Consider the following 22,783-nt stretch of genomic DNA (forward strand, 5'->3'; position numbering starts at 1 on the left):
ACATTTCTCCAAAGAAGACATACAGATGGCCACGAAGCACATGAAAAGCTACTCAACATCACTAATTATTAGCGAAATGCAAATCAAAACTACAATGAGGTATCACCTCACACCAGTTAGAATGGGCATCACCAGAAAATCTACAAACAACAAATGCTGGAGAGGGTGTGGAGAAAAGGGAACCCTCTTGCACTGTTGGTGGGAATGTAAATTGATACAGCCACTATGGAGAACAGTATGGAGGTTCCTTAAAAAACTAAAAATAGAATTACCATATGATCCAGCAATCCCACTACTGGGCATATACTCAGAGAAAACCATAATTCAAAAAGACACATGGACCCCAATGTTCATGGCAGCACTATTTACAATAGCCAGGTCATGGAAGCAACTTAAATGCCCATCGACAGGTGAATGGATAAAGAAGATGTGGTACATATATACAATGGAATATTACTCAACCATAAAAAGGAACGAAATTGGGTCATTTGTTGAGACGTGGATGGATCTAGAGACTATCATACAGAGTGAAGTAAGTCAGAAAGAGAAAAACAAATATCATATATTAACGCATATATGTGGAACCTAGAAAAATGGTACAGATGAACCGGTTTGCAGGGCAGAAATTGAGACACAGATGTGGAGAACAAACGTATGGACACCATGGGGGGAAAGCGGTGGGGGGGTGGGGGTGTGATGAATTGGGCGATTGGGATTGGCATGTATACACGGATGTGTATAAAATTGATGACTAATAAGAACATGCTGTATTAAAAAAATAAAATAAAATTCAAAAATTCAAAATAAGTAAATAAATACACACACAAAAAAAACATATATGACCAACTAGGAAAAAATATTTGCAACTCATATCACAAAAAAATATATAAAGAGCCCTTAGAAATAAAGAAGAAAAAGACCAACAACATAGTAGGAAAATGTATAAAGTTCAAAACACAGTTTGCATAAAATAAATATCAAATGACATTTAAACAAATGAAAAGATGCTCAACCTCACTTATAATAAAAGAAATATAAATTAAAACTACATTGAAATACCATTTCTCATCTACCAGCAAAAATCCAAAAGTTTCCCAACAGATTCTATGGGCTCTGCTCTAGGGAAACAGGCACATTCGTAGACTGCTTGTTCTAGTGAAACATGGTACAAATCCTAACTGGAGGAATTTGTCAATACCTTTTAAAAGTTACAGATGTATTTACCCTTTGACCATACAATCCCACTTATAGGATTCTATCCTACACATGCACCTGCATGAGTATGAAATGCCATGTTTATAAGGTGACACACTACAGATGGTTTGTAAATAGCAGAGGATTGGATACAATCCAATATTATGTTAATGTTCCATAAACCTGATATGTCAACAAAATAGGTACTCTGTGGCTGTAAAAAAGCCTGAGGATAATCTCTATGTACTAATATAAAGAGAGCTCCAGAATATATTGTTAAGATGTAGAACAATATATATGGTATGTTACCTTTTGTATATACGAATAAGAGTGTGCACACACACACACACAATTTGAATATACAAAACGAAAGACTCAAAGGGTCAAGACATTAATAAAAATGGCTATCTATGAGGGAACAAAGTAAAGACTTCATTGTGTATATCTTTCTATATGGTTTAAATTTATAAATTTTAAAAAATTAATTAATTAATTTCTTTTTGGCTGGTTGGGTCTTCATTGCTGCACGCAGGCTTTCTCTAGTTGTAGCCACGGGCTTTCTCTAGTTGCGGCCGCGGGCTTTCTCTAGTTGCGGTGAGCAGGGGCTACTCTTCGTTGTGGTGCGTGGGCTTCTCATTGTGGTGGTTTCTCTTGTTGCGGAGCACGGGCTCTAGGCGCACGGGCTTCAGTAGTTGCGGCACGCGGGCTCACTAGTTGTGGCTCGTGGACTCTAGAGCGCAGGTTCAGTAGTTGTGGCACACGAGCTTAGTTGCTCCGTGGCATGTGGGATCTTCCTGGACCAGGGCTCAAACCCATGTCCCCTGCATTGGCAGGCGGATTCTTAACTACTGCGCCACCAGGGAAGTCCCTATATGGTTTAAATTTAATTATTTTAACTTTCAAACAAAAAGAAATGTAGAAAGAATAACTTAACAAATTCCCATATACCTGTCATCTACGTTTAACATTGGTGTAGTTTTGACGTTGCGGTCATATAAACGCATCACCTCTCTCAAACAAAGCTAAATTTAAAAATTTCTTAAACTGAAAAGAAGCTGAAAGATATGAACCTAACCGTATGTCAAACTGGTGACACAGTCACCCTGAAGAAGAATTTATTTTTAGAGATTTTAGAACGCAGCTTTTAATTATACAGTTGACCCTTGAACAACACAGGTTTGACCTACGTGGGTCCACTTATACACTGATTTTTTTCAGTAAACATACCGGAATTTTTTTTTTTTTTTGGAGATTTGCAATAATTTGAAAAAACCTGCAGATGAACTGTGTAGCCCTAGAAATATCGGAAAAAAAAAAAATCAAGAAAAAGGTACGTCATGAATGCATAAGATATATGTAGATATACATGTAACATACAAAATGTGTGTTAATCAACTGTTTATATTGTTGGTAAGGCTTCCAGTCAACAGCAGGCTATTAGTAGTTAAGCTCTGGGGAAGTCAAAAGCTGTATGTGAATTTGTGACTGTGCAGGGGGTGAGGGTTGGTGCCCCTAACCCCTGCACTGTTCAAGGGTCAACTGTATATCCTTAGTTGGATGCATGCTAAAGAGAAGACAAAATTACAAAGATGTGTTAAAGTTTCTTTTGTAGTTTCAGCATTTGTAATAATATAAATGTTGGTGTTTTGAAACTTCATTCTTATATTTATAGGTTATAGAAGAAATAAAGATTTTTTTTATAGAAAAGAAAGGAGTTACGATGATAAAATTGAGGAAAGTAAGCGAATGCACAGGGTAATTAAAACTAAACTAAAGATGTATCTGCACTCTTAATTTTTAACAACACGTATTTTCTAGCTCTGTCCACTGAAATTCTCTAGAAAAAAGTCACCTCTGTAGTAATAACCACCCCTAATGCCCAGATCGTGGTCTCTAACACCACTGTCCAATACCACTACAAAGTCCAAGATGAGCCTGGGGCCTTCGTACCATTTAGCAAGAAAGCTTTTCAAGATTGTGGAGGTCCTGTCAAGAGGTCACAGGAGCTAGCTGAAGGGGTCTCACTGCCTAAAGTTGTAACAAAAAGATTAATGATCAAAACATACCAAATCAATAGAAATCCATGACTACTTAATGATAAAAAAGAAAAGGCAGAAAAAACTCATTTCTCATTATTTGAAATGGCTACTGTGCAACTCCTTAATTTGAAAATTAATCATTAAAGGGTGAGTATTAGCAAAGATCCTGCTTTTCCAGTGAGAACTATTATTTTGGGGTAACCAGTTGGCCCCAGTTGAAGAGGAAAAGCTCTACTTTATATAAGAATTAAGAAAACATCATTTTACAAAACCTAATGAAATGTATAAGTTCAGGCAAGAATTATCATTTGGTGCTAAAACCATTCAGTAAATGGTATGTACGCCAAAGTTATACCTCACAGATCACTTTTTGGTCTCAAGGGGGAAAATGGAACTGGACAGGGAAGGGTTCAGGCTGCCATAATAACCCTCATCCAGGGGTCAATCTGAGCTTCACTAATAGTGGGTCCCTGGAAGGTGAAGCAAGGGCCCAGAATCAACTCTGGGGTATTCTAGCCCAAAATGATGAACCTGAATTCATTGAGCCCCTAAGACACAGGAAATAAAGGAGATGAAGAATCAAGCTCGGCACCGCCCTAAGGAAGCAGCCCCACACATCGAGAAGGTGATAGCTTCTATGGGCAACTGGCCCATTTCTTTAGAGAGAGACTGCCAGGTTGGGAGATGAAAAGAAAGTTACAACCAGATGCAGTGCGTAGTCCTTGATTAGATATTGATTTCAACAAACTGGCTTCAAAGGACATTTGAAGGCCAATAATGGAAATCTGAATATGGACAAGGAACTAAAGGAAATAAAGTTTACTGAAATAAAGGCTGTAAATTGTTCATTGAAAAAAGCAGATTACAAAACAGTACTACATCATTTTGGTGTTAAAAAAAAAAGTATGTGTACATATATATGCACAGAAAAAGACCTACAAGGATAACAGTGGTAATCTCTGGAGAAAGGAAAGAGAAAGGGTATGTGTACGTTTTGCTTGCCTTTATCTTCTAATTTTTGTAATGCACAAGTGGTGTTTCTATAATACATCTCTTGAAAAAATAAAAGTTAAATAAGGCTTTATATTTCATCCCTGCTAATCTACAAAAGACCATCTAAGAAATGATGTATGATCTTCCTAAAATATGCTAAGTGGTCTGTCCACCGAGAGCACGCAGGATTCTTGGGATGTTCTTCAATTTGGAGCTTTGTTACTTGGGTGATTCTCTGACAAATCAAAGATTTTCTTCCCCAGATGACGGCAATGCTGTAGGAAAAAACTAATACCAGTTAAGGTCTCAGAGGCATGAGGTGATGGTTTGAGATAAGAAACGAAAGTCAGTTTTTAAAAGGGGTGCCAAAATGCCTCCTCAAGCACTCTTCACCTCCACTTCCCTGTGTGAAAAACGTTACCAGCAAAGTTCAAAAAAATCTTTAGGAGAAAAGGGAGACCAGCAGGACTGAACACAGCACTCAAGTCCCAGGGAGAAACCCCTGGACTAGGTGTACCTGATGGCAGAATCACCCTCTGACAATAAAGACACATTCACACCCATTTACAAACTCACTTATCAGGATTTCTTTTCTCTTTAATCATCACTCTCAAACTGAGAAGATATACTAGAGGCTCTAAAAGGGTGACTTTTGCAGGTTTCTATATTGCAGCATCATACAAAGATCTGTACGAACAAAAGTGTGCTGTACAATCATGTGCTGAGTTAACAAGTCTTGGAAAGTGTCTACAATGCATGTGAAGGTGACACGAGCAGAGAAGACAGAAATGACAGACTCGGCCCATCTTCCCGGAGCCTGCAGTCCGATGGGGGAGGCAGGTGGAAAACAAATACACCCAAACACACAGGCACCTGAACGCTCTAAGTGTCACGAAGGAAAAGAGCGGCGTTCCCTGAGATCAGAACAGGGGCATCTAATTTACAGGAGGAAGTGACATTTCAGTTGTGACTGCAGAGTGAGCAGGTGCTGGCCAGGCAGAGGGCAGACGAGCATTCCAAGCAGGGAGACTGTGTGCAAAGGTGCTGAAGCAGGAAGCAGCAAGGGACAGTCACAAAGGGGACAAAGGGGAAAGACTGACCAAAAGTGAGATTGCAGAAATCAGCAGGGGCCGTGCTGTCACTGTGTTACTCAGGATTTGGGATTTTACTAGAAGTGTGATGGGAAGTGGTTGGCCATCTGAAGTAGGAGAGTGATCAGATCTAAGTTACACTTAAAATCCACATGGAAATCGGCTGGAGGCTCAAGAATGGATGGGGGGGCGGGGTGGGGACAGGTCAGGCATGTAGTGCAGACGAGATACAGAGGTGGGTTAGACTAGGCTGCAAGGGTCCAAACTACAGCCTGAAGGCCGAATTCAGCCCAAAGCCTGTTTGTGTAAGTAAAGCTTTACTGGAACACAGCCCCACCTACTCATTTACTTCTGGTCTACAGCTGCCTTCACTACCACGGCAGAATGGAGTAGCTGTGACAGAGACCATTTGGCCTGCAAAGCCTAAAATATCTACTATGTGGCCCTTTACAGAAATCCTGCTGACCGATGGACCAGCGGATGGCAGTGGAGAGAGAAACAGGCTCACCATACAAAGCAGATCGTATTTGTGGATTCTGTATCTGCGAATTCACCACCTTGCTAAAAATTTATTTGTAACTTCAAAACCAATCCTCAGCAGGTGCTTCTACAGTCATCCCTGGGCACGCGCACGCTGCCAGGAAAAACCTGGGCTGCATGATGCCTGATGCCTGTGTTCCCAGTTGAGGTCAAACGAGGTCGGGCTCTGCCTTCTTGCTGCAGCTCTTATACTATAAGCAAGCCTACTTTCCGTGGTCTATTTAGTACCACGTTTTTCACATTCTTTGGTACTTTTTTGCTGGGAATTTTTAAATGACCCCCAAGCATAGTGATGAAGGGCTGTCTAGTGTTCCTAAGTGCAAGGAAGCTGTGATGTGTCTCATAGAAAAATGCATGTTAGGTAAGCTTCATTCGGGCATGAGTTACAGTGCTGTGGGCTGTGATTCAATACTAATCAATCAACGATTTATATTAAATAAGGTGTTTTTAAACAAAAACACACATAAAACAAGGTTACGTACTGATCAGTTGATGAAAATAAGAGCAGAGGCTCGCAGGAAGCTAATCCTAGGAGCGGTCGTCCATCATCCCCTAATCCAGCCTCTGCGGTGACTTTATAGAACATAACTATAGCAAAAAACAAGAATGGCTATATTTGGGAAGCAAAAATCAATAAAATTCGGTGATGGATTAAATATGAAGTGAAACGAAGTCGAGGATGACACTCAGGTTTCTGATGTGAACGACCGGGTGGAAGGAGATGCCATTTATGGAAATGAAGATTTCTGGGAGAAGCACATATTTCAGGTGGTTGACCAAGATTTTTTTCTTTGTACACATTAAGTTTGAGATGCTTGTGAGACATCCAAATAGAGATGTCGTGTAGATTGTTGGCTTTCTGACTTTGGAGCTCAGAAAAGAAGTCTAGGTAAAGGCACAGCTTTGGGAGTCACTGACATACAGAGACAATGGTGTTTGAAAGCCCTTGGGAATGGTATGTGCCCCCCAACCCGACCCCCGAGCAGGAGGAACTCTGTGCCTTCCTGAATCAACAGGCAGGTAAATTTAAATCTTTATCTAGGTGGTTTGATTTGTTTAATATAAAAACACTTAGGGGAGGAAATTAATCCAGTGGTCTATAACTAGAACTGGATAAATGTTCATACCCCTTGACCTAGTAATGCTTCTTAGAAGAACCGATCCTAAAATTCAGACACCCCTTAATGTTACACTGAATGACACTAAGAAATGATTCATGATAGAAAAACCAGAAACAACCTTACAATTGGGGAATGCTACACTAATAAAACTACCGATATTCTCCTCTGCGATTTCTTCAACAGATTCTAAGCTTAGAAATTTCAACCCCTCCAGAGGTTTAATAAATATCCACTTCTGTTTCCTTCAAGCTTTCTTAAAAAAGGATTTTTTTAATCCATTGATAAATTTACCTTTATCCGTTAAAATGCAGGCTGCTTCAGGGTAGGGGTGTACATCTGTTTTGTTCATTGCTGCACCTCTGGCACCTAGAACAGTCCCTGGCATACTTAATGTGCTCAGCAGACTTTTGTTGAATTTAACATTTTAATCACATAGAATTTATCTTGGTATAATGTTGTGAGGTGATAATACCCGTTGAGATTTTTCAAATTGCTATCACGTGGTCCCATTCCCATTTGTTAAATCAGGTTTCCTTGCCCCACCGCTTCATGGAAACTCCTTCGTCATCTATTAAATGCTCACAGACAACAGGATCTTAAATCTGGCACACCTATTCTGCCCACTGATGGGTCTGTCAAGTTTCGTGCCAAATCTGAACCTTTATGGTTTGGTTTTAACACATGGCAGAGCTGGCCCTTCCGCTGCTCTTGTCTTTCAGACCTGACTGTTCTATGCCGGCCACCTTATCTTTCAAGAAGACCAACAGAAATCAGTTTCTCAAATTTTAAAACATTCATTCAGATTCTGATTGAAACAAAGAACATTTTACATTGGGAGCAGAACCAGCATATTTACCAATTTCACTCTCTTATCAAGGAAGGGATTGGGAAGACTTCCCGCTTCGCAGCTAGAGCCTGGTGGGCAGGGGTGGGAGCTCTGGATCCAGGCTGCCGGGGGGGGGGGGGGGGGCCAACCTCAGCTCAGCCGCCTGTGAGCGCCGACCCTTCCAGTGCCTCTGCAGCGTCACACAGCTGGGCAGAACCTACCCTGCAGCATTACTACAGGAGTCAGTGAATTAATACAACTGAAACCTTAGAACAGAACTGGCAATACCAAGGGCTTGATAAGTATTAGCTGTTACCACCTTTTCATAACTTTTTTTCTTAGAGGTCTCAGGAAGATTATTCTCAGATTTCTGGTTTAGCTGCTCACATGGGTTCATGGCGTGGCTGTCCCTTACTATATACCCTCCTACATGCCAGCTCCCGGACTAAGTGCTTTACACTCACCATCTCATCTGTCCCTAATGGATGGAGAGGAGGCCAACGGGACAGCAGAGCGGGGGTGAGCGTGGGGTGGGAGGATGTGTGTCTGCAACATCAACGCTCCAGCACCGCCAGCCCCCCGCCGTGGTTGCCCTGCTCCGAGAAGGATCCCGGATCCTTCCTACTCGAGTTAACTGTGGCTCTCCGTGCCGCATGTTACCCCGACCACTCCAACTGCCCCGTGAGGAGCCGGGCGGCCGGCCGGCCGGTCAAGACGAGAGCACGCTCCGGCATCAGGAGGGCTCAAGGTCTGGCTTATGAGACTTTGGACAGGTTCTTTAATATCTCTAAGCCTCGATTTCCTCTTCTGTAAATGGAGACAATCACAGAGCTCTTTATGTCGATTAATAATAATATATTATTACTGTGAGAATGATATCTGCCCATTCTACTCTGAGGCCCCAGTGCCAAACTGGATGAACTACAGACTGGCCGGCTCTGGAGAGAGAACAAGAGAAAGTAGCCCCTGCATGGACGGGCCCTGGAGCAGATGGGGCCTCGTCTCTCCCGGAGCTGAGGCAGAAAGGCTGGAGGCTGGAGGCCGTCTCAGCCACCAAGAGCAGTACAGCACATAATACCCTGGCCAGGTCTCCGACTCCCACATGCCCAAGGAAAGTTTTCATCAAAGCAACTACCATCTGATTTTAAATATACACTGATTTCTCATTCTGAATGCATTCCTCTAAAATAGGGGTTCTCAATCAGAAATGCAAATTCTCAAGCCCCACCCCAGACCTACTGAAACAGAAACTCTGAGGGTGGCGCCCAGTGATTTGTTTTAACAAGCCCTCCTGGTGACTGACGGTTTCCAAAGCCGGAGAAGCGCTTCTCCAAAACAGCTCCCTACACAAACACTCCCCAAAGTGAGCCCCAGTGTACCTGCACTTGGACCCTGACACCTACGAGTATAACAAGTTAGAGACACAGCCAAGATACGCAAAGTCAGACGATGAGCAGGCAGGTAAGGAGCCTGGCTCGCTGTGGGTAGCTGAGTGGGGAATAATAAGTAGCTGGAAGCAGAGAGGTGAGATGACGTCAAGGGAGGACAGAAGTAGGAGAGGCTGCGAATGTCAATGGCTGAAACAGACAAAACGGAAGAGCTGCTGGACTGACTAGGCTCTCTGTCAAGTTTCACTGCGGGAACAACATACTGGTTCCCGAGCTTTCCTTAGCCAGCAACGGGAAATGGGGCAGTTTCATCAACCACGCTTTATGGAGCAACTGTAAGTACAACGTCAAGGTTGAGGAGGGAAAGAAAGGAGCAGAGTATCCAGTGAAGCAATCACCAGCCATGACTTGTATAAACACAAAACATTTTGAGTTGCCTTTGTTGCCCAAGTTTTTATAGCAAGAAGTCCCCTTAGCAGCACTGCCCTTAGAACAGGGTAAAAGGGTCTCCAGCCCTGAACCCCACACTTTCAAGACCCCCAGCCACACCCCTCCCCAAGGGGAGAGGTGTCCCCAGGGTCACCAGCTGGGCCCCTGTCCTCTTCCGGACCATGTTCTGGATCCCTGGGACCCTGGTAATCCCCGTCCAAAAGGTCTTGCACCCACTTGTAGGCCTTCCCCAGGCAGGGCCTGTGGGGTGCACACAGGGGCCGAGCAGGTGGCCAGGAGGCACCCCTAGGTCCGCGGGGAGGTGGAGGTGGTCGTAGGTTGGACACACAAACCAGGAATCGGTGGGCTGCAGGCTGCCCTGTACCATCACCCTGGGATTCAGCAACGTCAAGTCAAGCCACCCCTTCTTGTGAAAGTCTGTGTGTTCAAATACTATGAAGGGTTACTCATTGGGATGGAAGAGCTGCCAAGGGAGGTGGGAAGCGCAAGACAGAAGGGACCCCAACAGGATCCTCTGTGGGGTCAGAATGACATGCCTGACAACAGGGATGGGGTTCAAGTTTTGGTCACATCAAAGAGAAAGAATGAGTCGAAGCTCTACCTTGGGAAATCAGCATTTTTTTAAAATTAATTAATTTTTATTTTTGGCCATGCAGCGCAGCTTGTGGGATCTTAGTTTTCCAACCAGGGATCGAACCTGGTCTCTCTGCAGTGAAAGCGTGGAGTCTCAACCACAGGACCGCCAGGCAAGTCCCAGCATTTTTTTTTTTTTTTAAAGCCACTTAATGACTGAAAAGTGCTCTGAGGTTCTGTGAAACTCATCACAATTGTACCGATTTCTGTGATTTTTTTCTTGTTGTTGTTAATAAGTAGTTCGTGGTGACAAGCTGCGAACTTTCTCAGGGAAACATAAGGAACAACTTCCTAACAGAAGACTCTTGAAAAACCAGAGCTGAGGGCATATGGCCTTGCTTTGCTCTGGACAGTGGGAAATAGCCCCCCGGGGATGGGCTCGGGGAGGTACCGTGGGCGGCAGGGCACCCAGGAGGACCAGGCCCAGGACCTCCCCCAGCTCTGGGAGAAGGTTCGCGGCTGTGACAGCCTCGTGGGACGCACACCATGGAGCTCCCGCTGGCAGGGCGGCCCAGTGAAGCCCCAGTCAGTGGCCACTGTCCTGGAGTTTCTGCGCCCACGGCCGGAGTGACTCTCAAGGCAACGTTGAGGCAGCCTCTTCAGTGCTCTGGGCCTCAGTTTCCTCAAGTGTCAAAGGTTGATACGAGTGTGTGAAGACTGACCCAGTAAGATCCTGAGATACTGTGATCCCGGGGTAGAATGTAAGAGAGCCTACCAAAAGAAGAGAGTCTTTAGAAAAACAGAATCGGTCGTCCTTTGGTATCTGAGGAGTGCTGCTTCCAGGACCGCTGTGGATACCAAACGCCTAGTATGCTCAAGTCCTTTACATAAGACAGTGTAGTATTTGCACATAACCTACACGCATCTGCTTGTTTACTGTAAATCATCTCTAGATTACTTGTAATATCTAATACAATGTAAACGCTATGTAGATAGTTGCCGGGTGCACAGCAAATTCAAGCTTTGCTTTTTGGAACTTTCTGGATTTTTTTCCCAAATATGTTCAATCTATGGTTGGTTGAATCCATGGATGTGCAAGCTGTGGATATAGCGGGCAGACTCTAAGTATCATGGCACTGCTAACACCAGCAAGCTTCCCTGGTCCTAGATCATGGCCACGAGGGGTGGGAAGGAAACTGGAAAGGAGCAAATATTTACTGAATGCCCGGATCAGGCGGCTAAGTGCTCTGCCACGCTCTCTCGTGTGACCCCAGCAACAGCCCAGCTCCATCACCACGGCGAGCTCGCCTCCCCCCTGCACCACATGGCTCACCCTCCGCTGCCTCATCCCCTCTATTACATCCAGGCCAGGAAAAAAATTACCTTGTTCAAGTATCATTTTGATTATATTGGTTCCCTTTTCCACGCCATAAAGTGTCTCTCGAATTAGAACCCGTTTTAAGCCTTTCAACAACTGATCCCAAACACTTACCGTTCTCGGCTGCTGGTCTATTTTGTGCTTACCACTCCAGCCAAGCAAAAATGACCTTGCAAATGAATTCCATTATGCACTCTGCTTGTTCACCTGGCTACACCAGCACAAGAGCTTTGACTGTTTCTGTTGTCGCTCTGGAGAGGAAAACCTCACTTATCCGACATCTTTGGAAATAGGCCGATCCACAGAATTGATCTATATAAATTAATTTTCCCTCTTCCAGTAACTTAACCCTTTAAGAGGCCTTAAATCCTTTTTGGGGAGTAAGTCGTGGTATAATTAAATGAAAGAGTTTCTTTACTTTAACCATTTTCTTATGGAAACATTTCTATAATACATTAGAGAAACTCCCAGTCTCAGTTAACAGAACATAATGAATATTGATTAATCTTTTCCTGATGGTGCAGGTCATCCTTAATGAATCACAGTGATCACAGTGTGCTGGAGCTTCAAATGTACCTGCCTCAGGGGTGTGTGCCCCCCGATCCCCGCCCCCATTACGAGTTCCCCTGTAATTCACTTTCCTGCAGAAGCTCCTGCTATCAGCCTGGATTCTGGTTGACTAGGTGCAGTGACACAGAACTCGGGAGGGTGTAACTTGCTGCCTCTCTGCACAATTTTAAGAACTTACACGTTGCTTTTTGTCAGAGCTCTGTAAATTCTTCATTAGGGGAAAAAAGATCAAACTTCCATAACAAGCAATGAACCAGAGTTTTCAAAATTGCTTTACCATGTGACTTTTAAAAGGATTCCAGACACACATATTAAAATTTGCTTCCTTAATGCCATGAAACTAGAAGTTCTATACAGAACTGGCATGATGGATCACTTTTCTTATGATGAGCCCTTGGAAAATCATTTTATATTGTGAATAACAATTCCATAGGTTGAATCAAAAGGGTAATATTGATCTAGAGGAAAATGGTAAAAATATAGGGGGGAAAAAACCTTATTTCATCAGAATGCAATCTGTAACTATGTGAATCCAAAGTGTCATAACCCAATGTTATGGCAGGTTCTACAGTGATCTTTCACTGAGCATGCACAGTACAACCTGGGGGGAAACGCCCTTGTCCACTCATATATTAAACTGCATTCTTTCTGTGACAATGAAGGTTTTATAAAGTCTACAGCATTAGCACAGGCAAGAGTCAATCAATCTTAATTCTACTTAAACACAGTGGCATTTAATTAATCAGAACCTACTAGAGCAAAATAAGTTAGGCAAGAATTGCTAAAACAGGCTACTTTCAAAAACACTACAGATCTCTTCAATGCCGTGTTTAGAAATAAGTGGCTGTAAAACCACAAAATTATTTTGCAGTTTTACAGGTTTGCTGCTAAGGAAACCATAAACAAGACAAAAAGAGAACCCTCAGAATGGGAGAAAATATTTGCAAATGAAGCAACTGACAAAGGATTAATCTCCAAAATTTACAAGCAGCTCAATATCAAAAAAACAAACAACACAATCCAAAAATGGGCAGAAGACCTAAATAGACATTTCTCCAAAGAAGATATACAGATTACCAACAAACACATGAAAGAATGCTCAACATCATTAATCATTAGAGAAATGCAAATCAAAACTACAATGAGATATCATCTCACACTGGTCAGAATGGCCATCATCAAAAAATCTACAAACAATAAATCCTGGAGAGGGTGTGGAGAAAAGGGAACCCTCTTGCACTGTTGGTGGGAATGTAAATTGATATAGCCAGTATGGAGAACAGTATGGAGGTTCCTTAAAAAACTAAAAATAGAACTACCATATGACCTAGCAATCCCACTACTGGGCATATACCCTGAGAAAACCATAATTCAAAAAGAGTCGTGCACCAAAATGTTCATTGCAGCTCTATTTACAATAGCCAGGACATGGAATCAACCTAAGTGTCCATTGACAGATGAATGGATAAAGATGTGACACATATATACAATGGAATATTACTCAGCCATAAAAAGAAACGAAGTTGAACTATTTGTAGTGAGGTGGATGGACCTAGAGTCTGTCACACAGAGTGAAGTAAGTCAGAAAGAGAAAAACAAATACAGTATGCTAACACATATATATGGAATCTAAAAAAAAAATGGTCATGAAGAAGCTAGGGGCAAGACGGGAATAAAGACACAGACCTACTAGAGAATGGACTTGAGAATACGGGGAGGGGGAAGGGTAAGCTGGGACAAAGTGAGAGAGTGGCATGGACATATATACACTACCAAACGTAAAATAGATAGCTAGTGGGAAGCAGCCACATAGCACAGGGAGATCAGCTCGGTGCTTTGTGACCACCTAGAGGGTGGGATAGGGAGGGTGGGAGGGAGGGAGACAAAAGAGGGAAGAGATATGGGGACATATGTATATGTATAACTGATTCACTTTGTTATAAAGCAGAAACTAACACACCATTGTAAAGCAATTATACTCCAATAAAGATGTTAAAAAAAAGTTTGCTGCTTTTTTTTTTTATTGGCAACTATTTCACTAGCTTACTTTCTAATGGCAAAGTTACCCATCAGAAAATCACAAGTTGAATGGCTTTGCCCATCATATCTTTTGCCTTTTCCATTGGCTCTAGACCAAAGATGGAGGAATACGGGCTGTAAGTCTGACTTGTAGCCACTCTCATGAACACCTCACTTACTCGTAGAGAACCTGGAAAAACAGTCACGGCTTTCACAGACTCAGAACCTCTAAAGAATCTGACGAACTGTCCTTTCTAAACCTGGATGAACCAATATTACACCGAATCGTCAAGATTCTTCTGTGCACTCTCTCCTCTTCTTTTGAGAGTAGTTCAACTTTTTTTTTTATGACTTATGTCAGCTGCATTCTGTTTGTCAGACTAAATTCTCCCAAGGTCCTTTCCTGCTCTGGGCTCCACACTCCCAATAGGTGGAGCTAGGTTTTCTTCTTCTACAACTTCCTTCCCTGAGGGATCTGCTGAGTGACCACCAGATCTATATCCCCACCAATAAGTACCACAAAACTACCTGGAATTAAAGATCTCAGCCAGGCAGCAAAGCCAGAAATTAATTCTCCAACAGCCATGTAAGATGAATGGGTCCACTGGCGACGGAGCCGGTAATGCCAAATGCCAAAAACAGAAAGTCTCTGAGCAGCGTGTGCAAATTAGAAGTGTAATGTGTTTACAAAGATATAAGATGTAAGTAATGAAAGAGGAAGATGGACTCTTCTGCAAATGAGAGATGGTAATTTCCAGGGATGGTAATTTCCGGGGATATTTCTAAGGAAATTTGTAATAGGTATTTTCTACATTCAGAAATATTTTTTTGATTCCAAATAAAGAAAATATTTCAAGAGAAAATAGGGACGTGGGGTCTTCCCTTTATACCTCAAGAAACATGAGCACGTAAGAATTAAGAACCGATGCGAGGGTGCATGCATGCACACACACACATTAAAGGCATTCCATCTTGAGTCAGACCACGGTCCGGTGAGCTCATGCTTAGTTTTGACTTTCACTTCCCATGCAACCTGAACTCGAGGACAGACACCCTGCATAAACGTCTGTGAAATGGATGTGTTAAAGAAGAGCCCTGCCTGTAAAGTGGGCGTGACGGTGCCTATTTTGGGGCTGTCAGGAGGACAAGCGAGTCAATGTGGGTAGAGCGTGTGCCACAAACTAAGTGGGGTCTAAGTCGCAATTACTGCCATGAACTTCAGGCATCTTGGTTTCTTTTAGAGGAAAAAAAAAGACCTTTCTATATTCCAGGTTTTCCATTTTCTTTCTCTACCTCCAATCCCTCCCCCACCCCCAATAGGGTATTGCCATACAAAATGGAACTATTATGAGTCTGGGCCTTTCAAGTTCACACTCCGTCAGAGGTTATATGACATCTGCTGGCATTATTCTGAACCTCGCCTTTGATAGCAACCCGAAGAGCTTGAATTGTCATCGTAAGACCACCAGAAAGCATTGGCAAATGACACGTTCAGAGAACAATAAAAAATGTTCATGTATCATACCCTCCTGATCGTCACTATTTTGTTCCATATACACCTCAAAGGCGGTTCCTTTAAGATTGGTCTCTACGGGAGGAAGGAAGAGAGAAATAAAGAAACAAAAAATAAAACATAGGGACTTCCCTGGTGGGCGCAGTGGTTAAGAATCCGCCTGCCAATGCAGGGGACACGGGTTCGAGCCCTGGTCCGGGAAGATCCCACATGCCGCGGAGCAACTAAGCCTGTGCGCCACAACTACTGAGCCTGTGCTCTAGAGCCCACAAGCCACAACTACTGAACCCGCATGCCACAACTACTGAGCCTGAGCTCTAGAGCCTGCGTGCCACAGCTACTGAAGCCCGCGCGCCTAGAGCCCGCGCTCCGCAACAAGAGAAGCCACCGCAATGAGAAGCCCGCGCGCAGCAACTAAGAGTAGCCCCCGCTCACCGCAACTAGAGAAAGCCTGCGTGCAGCAACGAAGACCCAACGCAGCCAATAAATAAATAAAATAAAATAATAATAATAATAATAAATAAATAAAAATAAAATACGAAGAATATGAGCAGCTGTAACTTGCATAAAGCACCAAATTTTCTTCTGTAGGAAAATTATGTTTGGTGCACTGATCCAGAGCTTGGCTCGTGGTGGGGCGGGTGCCTCCCCTCTGAGGAGCCCTTGGTAGGGAAGCCACCTCTGGGCGCTCCCTCTCCTGGCCTGCTGCCTGGGTTACGAATGGATCCTGATTAAGGGCAAAGACTATCTTTCATACTTTGGGATACTTTCCCAGAGGCACAGCTGCAGACCCTGAAACTCTGTTCTAATGGCTTGTTGCCTCATTTTTAAAGTGGCATAGAATGTGTCACTAGAGAAGAGAAATCCTCTACCTGAAACCAGCAGAAGCTCAGTGGGAATAAAGAATCTAGAAAAGTCACAGAGGGGGTCAAAAAAGGCTCTTTCTTCTGTGGCCATAGGGGGTTTATTGTTGCTGGTGCCCAAACTGGAAAAGGAATAGCAGGAGATCAATAATTGGAATGCTGCTATTATTGGTTTTCTAAACTATTTGTGGGTTATTCTTTCCCTGGAGTTGTCATGCCTGTAAGCAGCTCAAAAGCTAGAGGGATTTAACACGCACTGAGAAAATGCCTACTACAGCCAAGCGCTTTACCTGTACTCGCTTCTAATGGAGCCCTGGCACAATCGAATAAGGCTTTAAAAAAAAAAGCTCAGAGAAGTTAAGTAACATGCCCCAAAGCCATATAGCTAGATTCAAACCCCAGGTTTCTCTGATTCAAGTATCTTACCACACTGTCCAGGATCAGGAATAAAATTAATGAGCCTTGATTCACTCTTCAAATGTGGTGAGAATGAAAACAATATTTATACTTCCTCATTTTAAAAATATAAAACATAAACACAGGAAAAGATATTTTTTGAACATGTGTCATCAAATTCTTTTAATGGAAGATGATTCAGAATCCACTTCTTGGTAGGTGTCTTCAGGCCCATCTGATGATAGACTTCAGCGCTACAGTTTTGGGAAGTCTGACTGTATAAGCCAACACTAGTGGACATGGCACACAGCCCAGGGACAGTGGAACACAATTAACGTGGGATTTAGGGTCCTCCAATTCAGAACCTATGGCACTATAGACCTTTGTGGTTGGCCTTTGCACTACATGTTGGAAAAAGCCTTGCTAAGCAAGTTGATGGAGTAAACATAATTGCAAGGCGAATGTTTAACCTTCTAAAGAAAATAAACCTTTTTAAAGAAGTTTAACTTGATCAGTACCAAGCCATTGAAAACTAATGTGCTATTTATAAACCTACCCTTAAAAGCAAGTCACAGAAGACTGATTATACTTTCCTACCCATTAATTTGTATTATCAAACATACCCTGTTTCCAACTGAGCATTTCTCTCTAAAAACCTGGCAGCTCAGAATGCTCCACTAATGCACTCGGGCCTTCACACCAAGTCCCAGCTTGGGGCAACTGCACCCCATTTAAACAAATGAGTACACCCCTGAATTCCAGCTGAAATGCCTCGCCTGTCATTATCCTTCTCCTGAGAACTCCATGCTCAACCTCTCAGTAGCTTAAAAACTATCAGAAATCACTCTTCTTGGAGAATTCCACAGGAAAAGCCCTGCTCCTTCAGGATGCACACAAGGAGTCCATATGCTCTGATGGGGGTACGGTAAAAAATCAGGTTCGCTAAATCAAGCAGACCTCACCAAGGAGGGAAAAAGGAGGTCACTGGAGTCTTAGAGGAACTCACAGCAGGACGGGAATGTGGGTTCCGCAATACACTGCCTGATTATAGAGGTCACCTGTCTGTTTTAGAGCACGACCGACAGTCTCTTTCAAAAAAGACCCAGACCTAAGCTTGTGCAGAGTGAAGCTGGGACTGCTTGAGGAGGGGTGAGAAGACTAGGAGAAGAATTACAAAGGTATGCAGAGACTCTCTCAGAATCAAAGGGCACAAAGCACAGGAACAATTAAGAGAGCACACAGACAAGACTGAGGGAAACCCGGGGTGGACCGGGGTGACCACGCAGGTCACCCGGGACACAGACGGCAGGCTTGCAAATTTAAAAAGTGAGCTCCTGAGACCTTTGAGATCGGTGCTGATTCTTACACCACAACATCTTACACACCCACAGGTCTTTATCTGGTGTCATGCACTAGAAGAGCACTGTTGGAAGAACAGGAGTGCCAAGTCTTGGCCTCAGGGGTATGGCCTACATTCCATCTGGATTTACAATGCGAGGGACAGGAGGAGAACAGCACGGTTCCCAGGATGGCTTTCCACAAAGTTGACTAAATACATCCCAACCCACACACCCAGCCCCTTGTGAAAAGGGAAAGCAGCCCTTTACTATAGTTCTGAATTCAATGCCAAGTTCCTTCTCCAATGCTCACCCGGAGTGTCCAGCAGAGGGAGTCTCAAAAGAGGTACTTAATAAAGAGAAAATTGTTTCATTTTAACACTCCACAGACAGTGGAAGCATTGACTGTAGCCCCCTCCCAGAGACACAGACAAACAATGAACGCCCGACTGGGTCCTCCTAGCGTGTTCACAGAGCCACCGGCTCGCTCTTTTCTGCGTGGTGGAGTGATCAGAAATTTCGTTTTGTTTTGTTGAATGGTTAAATGGACCTTGTGTTCTTCAGAATCAAAGAGGAAAGCCCCTGAAATAACATCTCTCTGTTGCCTTCTAAACAGGCCCCTTTGTTTCTAAGAGAGTCTGAAAAAAAAATATTTACAGTCCATAGGTTATTTACAGCCTCGTTATCCAGGACCTGACTGGTAACTTTATTCCATCCAGAAACCTAATTCATTTGGAGCCCTGGAACTAATAACAGATTTTCTTTTCAGATAAGTTTTTTTTTTTAATCTGCCTTTATAATAGACATAAAACTATTAATGCGTTCCCTGTCTCACTCGCCAGGACTGCTCTCCGGATTTACAGAGGATTAAAATCTCCTCACCCCTCCTCTCTGTTCCCCCACAAACCCGTGCCCCTCTCATTTGCTATTTCATCCACAGAATAGCTGAACAAAACCGAAAGAAAGCCGGATGGACTGACGCTAAAAGTATGTAAAGGCTGCTGCTTCAGTGATTGCACGAGAAAACATTTTCACGATGAAAATGACTGAAAAAAAATCAAGCACCCTTTGGTTCAAAATTCCTCCTATTACAAGCACACAAAAAAACACACTGGAGTGTAAAAACTTAGTTGATTCCAGTTTGATTTCTGCCTGGAAGCTGACAGAACTGACTGAAGAGAAACGAAAGAGCGAGGGAGTGCAGGGGAAAACGTAGCGCTCGTGCCTTCCGTTTCTTTCTTTCTTCCTAAAGACAGATGAGAAAAAGGACCCGACGCCAGGTGAAGGTGCACGACGCAGGTTTACCCAGACCCATCGAGACGAACAGACGTCTTGGCTGCCTCCCCGACTTGAAAACCTAAACTACATTTTTCCCTTACACACGCTAATGCGGGGAGATTTTAGCCTACTGCATTGTTCTGCCTGGGTCTGAAATGGACTTTTCCTCTCTATCCCCTCTCATCACCTAGCCCCGTACATTCCGATCCGACAGCCCCCCCAAATCAGAGGCTCGCGAAGAATAAAGGAGCGTGGGGTGGGAGTGGAGGGAAATGGGAAGGGAGCTGCGAGGACAGAGAGTGGAAAGCACATCATCTTAAAGGTAATTTTCTTTGGGGGAGGGGGGAGGAGGAAAGCTACACCGTATCACCTTTATTTATTCCAAATAAATAAAGAGCACCGTCATGGGTCTGTCTTTTCCCCGGCGCCCCCCTCCTAATTTCTTTTCTTCGGCCAGGAGCCCACCCTAGCACCCACAGCCCCCCCCCCCCCCCCAGCCTCTTTCTCCACCCTGGAAATAAGATCTGTTCGATTCCGGATCCCGGCCGCTCGCTGGGCGAGGGTGGGGGCGGCGTGGAGGGGGCGGGCAGCCGGTTCGAGCCCCGGGGGTGGGGCGCGGAGGCCGGGCGCCCGGGGGCGGCGGGCCTGGGGGCTGCCCGGCGAGGGGCGGCGGGCAGAACAAAGCTGCGGGGGCCGCGGCAGCCAGGCGGCGCGGGGCGAACGGGGTCGGCGGGCCGGCGCCGCTTACCTTCGTACACGGGGGCCATCGGGGCCGGGGTGTCCGCGATTCATGGCAACGGAGAAGGGAACGCGGCGCGCGAGCTCGGCCCCCCCAGCCTCAGTCGGAATCTGCCATCTTGAGCCTGTGTCTCCGCTCTCCGCGCAGCCGGGGCCGCCAGCGCCCGCATCACCGCCTCACTTGGCCGGCGCCGGGGGAGGGGGCCGGGCGCCGCCGCCGCCGCCGCCGCGGCCCGGGCCCTGCGCGGGGCTCCGGGGCGGCCGGGCGGGCGGGCGCAGCGGCCGAGGCCGAGGGCCGAGCGGCCGCGGCCCCCGAGCGGGTCCGCGGTGGGGCGGGAGCCGGGGCGGGCAGCGCGCGGCCAGTCCCCGGCCGGGGCTCAGCTCAGCATGGCTGTGTGTGTGGGGGCTTCGGCAAAAGTTGCACGGGAGGCGGAGGAGGGGCGGGAGGAGCCGGGGGAGGGGCGGGGGGCGGGGGCGGGAGCGGCGGCAGAGCGCGAGCGAGCGAGCGAGCGAGCCCGGAGAGCGGATTCCGCGCGCAATCGAGCGCCGATGGCACGGATGCGAGGCGGGGAAGGCCGAGCCGAGGGCAGGAGCGGGCGAGGCCAGGGAGGCTTGGCGAGGCCAGCGAGGCTCGGCGCGGCCCGGTGTGCACACGCTTCAGCTCTGATTGGCAAAGGGGAGCCGGTCCGCAGGGGTAGCAGCCAGAACTTTGTGTGCGCGCGCGAGCTGGGCGGGAGGGCGAACAGACTAGAAGGGGAGCCCCGGCCGGCAGCGGCTCGCCCTTCTCGCACCTGGTTGGCGCTCCCTGAGATCGGGGTGCGATGAATGAATGGAGGAGTGGGCGCACGCCGTCCTCGGGGGGAGGATGAGTAAGCGGAGGAGCTTTTGAAATCCAAATGAGGTCAGAGATGCAGAAGCCATTCCGAGCACGCTTAAGAAATGCAGCCCCCGGGTGGTCGCTGGATTCCTGTGGGAATCAGGTTTCCGCCCGGTCCTCACGCCTACGGTGTCCTGAGGGTACCTCCCGACCCCCATAATCTGGACGCGTGGTTCCCTCTACCTGCCTCAACGCTCTCTCCGAACGGGTCTTCAACTAAACACGCTCCAGACTCTCCCCAGCCCGAAGCCTCGCCAGTTCACTGCTGCAGCTTCTTCTTGGATTCTGTGATGGGATGCCCTGCCATCGCCCCCAATTTAAGAAGACGGGAGCCTCCTCTTAGTCAGTGACACATAGATTGATTATAAAAGATATTCAGTGGATGGCAAGCAGCTTTTTAAAAAAAAATGAAGTGTACTAGAATAGAAAAGATTAGACCCATTGCCCTTAGTAACTGTTTATTTCATAAACCTTTTTTTTCGGTTATATATACGGGACAACTGTGCTGGACCACGATACAAGTTGTATTTCCTGCTGTGGGTCATAGGTCAGAGTTTAAAATCTGTATTTGGGGAATATAAAATAATGAACAAACCCATTATTTTCCCACTACCTCTTATCCTTTCCAACCTCCATACCCTGTCACCCACCTCCCCCCCCAAAAAACCCCCAAAGACCAGCCCTTTCACACTCTTACCTAGTTTTGTTAGTAGCACATCATTCCCCCTTTGTCTCAGGATGACCTTTGACTCTGCCGGCTTCCTTGCCCCCATATTCAGTGCTACACTTTGCACTGCTTCTCTTAGCCTAATGTCACTCACATTTGCAGAAGCCTAGATTACCATTGCTAAAGGGGGTCTCAGAGATCATGTGGGCCAGCCATGCCCTTTTAGAATTGAAAAGATGAGGCCCAGGGAAATGAAGTATATTGCCCAGTGTTAACACAGTATTAAATCTTAGAGTTCAGTATGGAGATTCCTTAAAAAACTAAAAATAGAACTACCATATGATCCAGCAATCCCACTCCTGGGCATATATCTGGAGAAAACCGTAGTCCGAAAAGATATATGCACCCCAGTGTTCATTGCAGCGCTATTTACGATAGCCAAGACACAGAAGCAGCCTAAATGTCCATTGACAGAGGAATGGATAAAGAAGATGTGGTACATATATACAATGGAATATTACTCAGCCATAAAAAGGAATGAAATTGGGTCATTTGTAGAGAAGTGGATGGACTTAGAGACTGTCATACAGAGTGAAGTAAGTAAGAAATAGGAAAAACAAGTATCGTATATTAATGCATATATGTGGAATCTGAAAAAATTGGTATAGACAATCTTATTTACAAAGCAGAAATAGACACAGACGTAGAGAACAAACATATGGATACCAAGGGGGAAGGGGTGGGGTGGGATGAATTGGGAGATTGGGATTGACATATATACACTATTAATACTATGTATAAAATAGAAAATGAATGAGAACCTACTGTATAGCACAGGGAACTCTACTCAATGCTCTACGGTGACCTAAATGGCAAGAAAATGAAAAAAGAGGAGATATATGTATACGTATAGCTGATTCACTTTGCTGTAC

At 45.1% G+C, this 22,783-nt stretch overlaps 1 protein-coding gene across 1 annotated transcript in view; it reads right to left on the reverse strand.

Moving 5' to 3' along the window:
- Window positions 1-20,824, reverse strand: part of HIPK2 (homeodomain interacting protein kinase 2) — a 186,840-nt gene extending 166,016 nt beyond the window's left edge. The window contains exon 1 of the mRNA XM_082400266.1: window positions 20,318-20,824. Within this exon, the coding sequence (XP_082256392.1) occupies window positions 20,318-20,336 (19 nt within the window). The 5' untranslated portion in view covers window positions 20,337-20,824. The remainder of the gene's footprint in view (window positions 1-20,317) is intronic.
- Between the last annotated feature and the right edge of the window lie 1,959 nt (window positions 20,825-22,783).

The sequence above is a fragment of the Balaenoptera borealis genome (genome assembly GCF_965194805.1).
Source record: "Balaenoptera borealis genome assembly, chromosome: 7".
Taxonomy (NCBI): Eukaryota; Metazoa; Chordata; class Mammalia; order Artiodactyla; family Balaenopteridae; genus Balaenoptera; species Balaenoptera borealis.